The 7829-nt window shown below is 33.8% G+C and overlaps 1 protein-coding gene across 1 annotated transcript; it reads right to left on the bottom strand.

Annotated features, from left to right (window-relative positions):
- Nucleotides 1-2059: 2059 nt before the first annotated feature.
- On the bottom strand, nt 2060-5596 carry LOC147077342 (uncharacterized). Its single transcript, XM_085940806.1, has 4 exons — nt 5406-5596; nt 4966-5112; nt 3020-3168; nt 2060-2156 (listed from the first exon to the last, which is right to left on the bottom strand). The coding sequence occupies exons 1-4, from the start codon at nt 5550-5552 to the stop codon at nt 2138-2140; spliced, it is 462 nt and encodes a 153-aa protein (XP_085796932.1). The 5' UTR covers nt 5553-5596; the 3' UTR covers nt 2060-2137.
- Between the last annotated feature and the right edge of the window lie 2233 nt (nt 5597-7829).

Below are 7829 nucleotides of genomic sequence, written 5' to 3'. Positions count from 1 at the left end.
GTTTTTCACCTGTATGTGTCATTTTATGTGTTTTTAAATGATTAATTCGTAGAAATTTTTTATAACACACATCGCATTGATGTGGTTTTTCACCAGTATGGATCAGTTTATGGTTTTTGAGTTCACCCTTTGCGATGAATTTTTTAAAACACACATCGCATTTGTGTGGTTTTTCACCCGTATGTGTCATTTTATGTCTTTTTAAATTACCAATTTGCAGAATTTTTTTAAAACACACATCGCATTGATAACGTTTTTCACCAGTTTTAAGATGGTTAGACTTCATGCATGAAACGTAGTGATTATTTAAATGTTTTACAGTTTCAAACACTCCACAACAATTATTACAAATAAAGTTACGTGGAAAATATGTAACTCTTCCCAACTTAATTCGAACCTCCTTTGGCAAGTAGAATTTCTGAAATTCATGTTTGATGTTCTGTTCATCGATGGTTATTTCCGAATGCTGCATCATCATTTTTCTGTTTTTTTTGATTGCATGTGCTATTTTGTTGTTACTCGGGTCATTATCAACCGTATCTTTTTTAACGATATACAGTGGTTCACTCTTGCGTACTGCAAAACATTTATGGGTAGAAATCTACAAAAAGAATAGGAATATTAATAAATCCAAAGCAATACTATCTATAAAATATCAATTAAATATACTTATGTTCTAATGTTCTCTAATATAGCACTGATATTACGTCGCTTGTTAAGTGTTTTTCTGTTAAAACGATACGTTACACTGCGCCACTCGTTGACATTTATGATCAAAATCTTTTTTTTTTAATACGGTGAACATTACAAATTATATGCTATAATTACAACATGGCATGGATTAGTTTAGACATTAAAAAAAAATAACAAGGAAGTCACCAAATGAGTTAGCAGACCCTATTTTAAGAATTTATAAAACAATACCCACTTATACTCATCCTGACCCAGGTGAAATATGTCAATATCTGAAGTGATTTGGTTGTAAAAACTTATTGCCCTCCCAATTGGCATTACCAATGGCATTTTAGTGTTATACCTTGGGAAAACAAACAATCGATGCCTTCAACTCCTAAGATAATTATAAGAGACACACAAACCAATGCCAACAAGAAGTGCAGAGTTTTCATTTACGCTGCGTATAAGTCGGAAAAAATATGTAGCTAAATAAAAATACTTAAGTAACAGTATGTGAGCATACCTAATGATTAGTATAACTAGTACGGCAAATCTTCATGAATAGAACAACGCTAATAAAACATCCAAATTTACTTAGAAAAGCTGTTGTCGATTTACGCAGCTTATAACTGCATTTTAGGGCAAAATTGCGTTTAGCAATGAGGCTCATTTTTGCTTAACGGCTTTGTTAATAAGGAAAATTGCCCACACGGAAAAGGACCACTTTAGAAGACTCCCTAGATCCACAAAAAAGCACCGTTTGGTGCGGTTTACAGGCTGGTGGCATCGTCGAACATTTATTAAAAAATGGGTCCAAAGCTCCACGTTAAGGTCAATGGATATCCCTATCGAACTATGATTTATATTTTGTTTTAATACGGAATCTTTCGGCAGAACAGTCATTTCAATAGGATGTGCCAAAGAGTCACCGCAACCATCGCCTTATTTAAATCAAGATTTGGCGATTGATTGATTTTAAGAAATGAACCTGTCAGTTGGAATACAGGGTTGTGCGATGTTATATCTCTGGATTACTTAGTGTGCGGCTTCGTGAAGTCACTGGAATAAGCTGATAAACCAGCAGTATTTAACGTATTAGAAGCCTACATTTCCCATACTATACGACCGACAGTGCTTTAATAAAAGTAGACCAAATTCCTCGCCCAGAATTTGCTTGATTGAGAATACTAAGGCCACATGCCCGAAATCATTTTCAAATGTTAATGCCATGAAGGTGTCGATTTTTCGAAAAAAAAAAATTAAATTTAACTTATAATCTTTTTTACAATTTAAAGTTTCATCGGACTTAAAAAAACAACTAAGCATACCTCATCTAATGGCTTGTATTGTAGGTAAGAGCAGCCAGGTTGAGTTAATTCATCATTAATTTGGTGCATTGCATTCTCGACAAATTCTTCTTTGACGATAACTCCCTCATCATTATTCTCATACTTAATATTCATCAGAACGTTTTCACGCTTCTGAAAATAACAACATTATTAATATTATGTAACAGTATCATGATTACGATTAGCCAGAAAGAGTTTCCCAGAGCTCTTTCTTCCATCGGTGGCCCCCAAATTATGACTTAATTTGGTAGGTAAATGTATAATCACCGAACGACATTCCAATGTTATGGGCAATCCGACAAAATAGTGCACTCTTGCGGTCATTCTTGTTTGTTTTAGTTCAATTGAGAGTACATATTACAGATGGCTGGGTTTGTTTTTTAAAATCCATTAAGCCTTACCTATACCCAACCAAAATAAATAAAAAAATTCTTCCATCTATAAAATATCAAAAATTCTGTATGATATAATATATTGAGGCTTAGGTTCACAGGGATTTTGTTAAATTTTAAAAACTATCAGTAAATTATTTTGGTGTTACTTCAATGAAAATAAATACGTAGATACGAACGATGAAGTTTTGTGTGCACCATATTCATGTTGAATATTAGCAGCCTATTTACACCCTTTGCCGCTGGATGATACCCATTTTGTATTACAATATAATATATATATATAAGTTTAGTATAGTATACAGATACGTATCAGATGACAATGTATTATAATACATTATATACCTAACAACAATAATCAAATGAGCATATATATTAATTATATGAGTCACCTGTGAACCACTGCCAAACGTTGACGCATCAAACTTTTCATACAAGTGACTGCTTTTGTCGACGGCTTGTGCGCATGGAAAAGTCACTTCACCTAAAGTCAGCGACGCATCGTGCATACGTTTATGGTACTTCAAAATGTGCGCAGTTGAAAAAAAATTACAACACACGTTGCAAACAAAATTTCTATCGAAAAATGAAGCTCTGTGTAACCTTAGACGGACTTGTTTCGCAGAAGTAAGCGCTATTTCCTTTTTGATGTCCATTTCTTGCACTTCAAGTTCACCAAATAACTGTGCAGATTGTCTCTCAAAGATATCAGGTGCAATCATACAATCCATGTCGCGGTATACGAGCGGAGTCTGTCAAGAAATAAAATACAAACATAAATCAATCATAATATTTACACTAACAATATAAAAAATCAAACGACATAAAGAATGTAAAGTTTCTGGACTATGACCACCTAGAAGGGCAATTTTTTACGAACCAGTATCGAAGTCATTGTATGAGAAAGTGATTAGAATGTATGAGAAATTTAATTTCTAATTAGATTTTGACAATCGCGTCTGAAAGTGGCGGAGACTTTTGAGTTTCATAAGCTTTGACGGTTGAGGCGCGGAGACGCATGTCGGAACGTTATGTTGAAAGGTTCTTTATTTATTGTTTTTTGTCTTTTACATATTACCGTTGGAAGTGTTGTTTTGTATTTAAATTCGCAATAAAGTATGTATCGTGTACATACATATTTTATTAATATTAGGTTTGTAAAATACATCGGAAGTTCCGTTCACATTCTCGTAGGTACTGAATATTGTAATAACACTATTATAAGGTAATATTGAAGTAAGCATGTTCTTTAACAATCAATCGTTTTAAGAATTCAGCGATAACTAATAAGTACTGATTAAATAATATGATAATATCATTACCACATTTTAGGTTATTTTACACGTATCCAAAATGGAAGTGATTCACGCTGAAATTTAGTTGTTAAGAGTTGGTAACCGGACGGATCCATTCAAAATAACAGACGAGGCGAAATGAAGACGATGTGAAATGATTCCGGTTATCGAAACCATTGGCAGATATATTCATTTCCAGGATGGAAAATCTAATGACAACCCCAACTAGCTGTCATGTGAGCATAGACAAAAATATAATGCAAACTCTTACGCGACCATAAATGTGCATTCAGTATTTTTGTTGCATTATTGGACACCGTTTGAAGCACTATGCCTCCTTTGGAAATACTGTTGCGTTTTGCTTCTTGTTTGCGTACCGCTTTGTTCAAAAATTGCCATTCAGCTGTCGAGTCTTCACGATTGAATAGGCACGTCAATGAGGTTTGATTTTATCGCTGCGCTCATGGATACACCCTTAAGCCCGGTTCGGATCAGGCGAGTAGTTTATTCAAAAGGCGAGTAATTTAGTAACTAAACGTGTACGAACAGAAAAATCCAAACCAAACCACTTCTGACGGTCAGAAAATGGTTTGAAGTTTGCTGGTACAGTGAACTAAACGTTATATCTAAAACTATTCCGGTTTATTTATAACGCATGCGCAGTAGGCCAGTTTTGACCTGTCAAACCGTTTAGCTGGAATGTTTAAATTTATGTTGTCATGCAGCATGGTAGGTAATTTAGTAAATTTGAGGCTTACATTAATGTTACAAAAAGTTTTGACAATAGAATTGGTCTATTCTCACCCCATTTCACGTAGATATTGCTTCCGTTTATGGTATTTTATGGCTGCAAGTAGTTCTTTTTATAGACAATATGCTTCTATTTCCTACATAAAAATGACTTACGGGCGATTAATTTTATTCACCAAACAATTGAGCACAATTTTAGATAATCGCATTAATTATTGCTTTACATTCGAATGCATGTGATGTATAAATCATCATATTTAAATATATTTCCGTGATTTAACAAAAGATGTATATACCTACTCATAACTGTCTCAAAATATTTGTTTTAGCAATTGCCAATAGCTCGAATCTACTCCGCAATCAATAAAGGAAACAAGTTTGACCGACTTATAATATAAAGGTTCCTAATCAATATTCAAAGATGCATTACAAATTCAAAACTTCAATATAAGACGGCATCAATGGAAGAAAACGGCACATATACCTACGTACAATTGAACGAACCTGATGTATTGGCCTATAATCTGAATACGAACAACCTTGTTGAGGATCTTGATCATATAATGGGTGTGATATATCATCAATAATCTCGCGCTTGACGACAGCTGGTTGATTATCGAATGTTTTATCGGAGAGGTCCGCCTTATGGTACTGAAAAAAGCATTATTAAAAGCATATATAGAACTATAAAACCAATTCCAGTTTATGTAACGTCCGTACAACGATGTATGATAATTATATTTAATATGAATAGGTAGATAACCTAACCTATATCACATGTATTGTATTTGTATTGTATAAACATGTATTTTTTTTAAACAAAGTTTAATATCAACTTATGTTCCTACATAGTTTGTTAAAAAGCACAGTTTATAATATTAAACCAATCATTGTTATTAGCAATCTAATGTTATTGTAAAATAACTTAGTTTCCAAAAACTAACCTCGAAATTGCAACTTGAAACGTCCGCATTCTCTTGCGTTACATGAGTGCGAGGGTCCGGGTTGTTCGGATGGCTAGTCAGCGTGTCAAACAAAGGCTTGCCTTCTATATTGGAGTGTTCTCCATCACATTCTTGCTTTACATCCATGTTAAGTGTAAATATGGCAGGAACAACGTGACAGACAGGATACATTCAGGTTAATATTAGAAAAGTGTTGCCACAATACTGAAAAGTGTTTACCGTCGAAACTAATATCAATTAATAATAGATACAAACGCTAGCTTGACTCAGTGATACACCTTAATAATAATTATATAATGTTTTGTTGTCAAAACAAAACAATGAAGCGAAAATGAAAATGAGCATTTCCTCAATCATAACGAGATCAGCGCATCTCGGTTTTCAAATGGCAAAATGGCCCATCTGCATTTTTTCTATTTTCAAGTTTTCTTCTACAGATGTTGTTAAATACAATATTAATCATCAACGCGGCAAAACAACATATCTGTCAGTGCAATACAAACCAAATGTCACACGTATTTTAAGCCAGGCACACGTACATTGGGTGTGATTTGCATCATGCACGGATAGACAAGGCAACGTCAAAAGACATGGCCCTTTGACAATGTCTTGTTCGTTATACTTACCTACTACTTGAGCCTTACTGAATGGGTAGGCAATAAAGTTTCCCTACTTTATTGTATTAATTGATTTATTATATAGGTTAAAAATATTAGTGTAGGTATTGAGATATCTCTGGTCCTGTGGCTAGCTCGGGATGTTGGTAGGACCCGGGATTCACAAAAATTAAATGTCTTTCTTTGTTGAACAAGTTGCTTTATATTTTAAACGGTTATTTTCACAAGGAATTATGTTTAACAGTATCAAAATTAATCTTATATTGTTACGTTCCTAATGCTAATTATATCGCTTATATTCTAATTATTATTAATTATCTGAATTCGTTTTGTTGTTAAGTTTTTAGCGAGGGAATTCACGAACTCAATACCACGTCCTCCCGCGACTATGTGCCTATTTTTTCTATTGTACTCTTTTTACATTGAGCAGTGAAGCCATCTTTTCTTTTTACATACCTACACCTGAATATTAAGTTTCTTTGGCTTTCGTTTATTTTATTCGGCACAATCACATTCTTCCCTGACATATTAGGTAGGTACTATTATTATAATTAGATAAACAATAATTCTTACGTGCTAAGTACATGTTGAATATTTTGACAGATAATCTAGGAATTTTGGACGTACTGTTACGCATTATGCTTATCTCAACCTTCATGTTCAAGGAAAACCGCAATCACATCCTTATCGCCTACCAATTAAAAATACTCAAGTAAACAGGATGCACGCCAAGACGCACGCATGATAAAATCCACATGTTGATAAATATATTTGATTAAATTATGAATTGTGATTAATTGATTTCCGTTGATATATAAACTCCATACAACGCTGTTTCTTTGTCATTATCTATCGTAATTAGTTACTAAGCACTTGTCTGTATAATTATTATATTCAATAAAAGTTTTATATCTACAAAGTCTTTGAAGAGTTAAAGTGTTTGCCCATAATCTTCCTAACAAGGGTAGTTACCTGACGACCTACCCTTTTGCAACGAGATCGATATTATAAATAAATATCTGTTCTTATTGTCCCAATCAGATGTAAATGAAGTAATATTACAACATTATACATCTGATCAACTTTCATCAAAGTACAACTCTAAGATAAAGAACATAACTTGTTTCTTTTAATTTTATCTGTTGTCTGGGACGTAACAGTGGTGTCAGAAGTGGGATCTCATAGGAAAAAATCATCAGACGTCTTCTCGTAAGTCATCCCTTCGCCGCAGAACTTCAAGAGTTCAGCCGCCGGAAGACCCGAGAACCGAATCCAAAGGACCAATCTGCGAACTCACAAAGCGCTTCATCCCTGCCGAGAGAAGGTACACCTCTACGCAGCCAGAAGGAGCAGCAATTTTTCAAGACACAAGAAAGAAAATCCAAGATATCAAAACGGAATGAAGAATAGTTACACATTTATGTAAGTGTTTATTTGTTAATTATTATAGATATTGTCCATAGTGTAAGTTGTTCTAATTTAATATTATATATACCATTTTATTTTTATAAACTGTAACATTGACACATACACGATGACGGAAACGAATTTTCAAACAGACTTACCGACAAGTTCTGAAATAAATTCTCAAACGAAACCACAACCATTAACTTACTCTGACTTAGCCAGATTTATCACACCTTTTGATGGTACTAGAGAGAAGCTTACTGAATTTTTGCAAAATTGTGACATAGCTATGGGACTAGCTAGAGAGGATCAAAAGTATTGTATATTACAATATATTGTAACAAGAATTTCTGACGTAGCTAGAACAGCGTGTACGATT

This window comes from Rhyacophila brunnea, unplaced genomic scaffold, assembly GCF_057557595.1.
Source record: "Rhyacophila brunnea isolate RB1 unplaced genomic scaffold, BYU_Rbru_1.0 scaffold_13, whole genome shotgun sequence".
In the NCBI taxonomy this organism is placed as follows: Eukaryota; Metazoa; Arthropoda; class Insecta; order Trichoptera; family Rhyacophilidae; genus Rhyacophila; species Rhyacophila brunnea.
The sequence above is the reverse complement of the archived record's forward strand: the minus strand, read 5'-3'. Positions and strand labels throughout refer to the sequence as shown.

What these genes read in the sequence shown, in the direction of transcription:
- LOC147077342 (XM_085940806.1), bottom strand. Translation starts at nt 5,552, where the DNA reads ATGGATGTAAAGCAAGAATGTGATGGAGAACACTCCAATATAGAAGGC. An exon ending in TTTCAAGTTGCAATTTCGAG is followed by an intron (nt 5,113 to 5,405) that starts GTTAGTTTTTGG and finishes TGCTTTTTTCAG; the next exon opens with TACCATAAGGCGGACCTCTC. An exon ending in ATTATAGGCCAATACATCAG is followed by an intron (nt 3,169 to 4,965) that starts GTTCGTTCAATT and finishes ATTTCTTGACAG; the next exon opens with ACTCCGCTCGTATACCGCGA.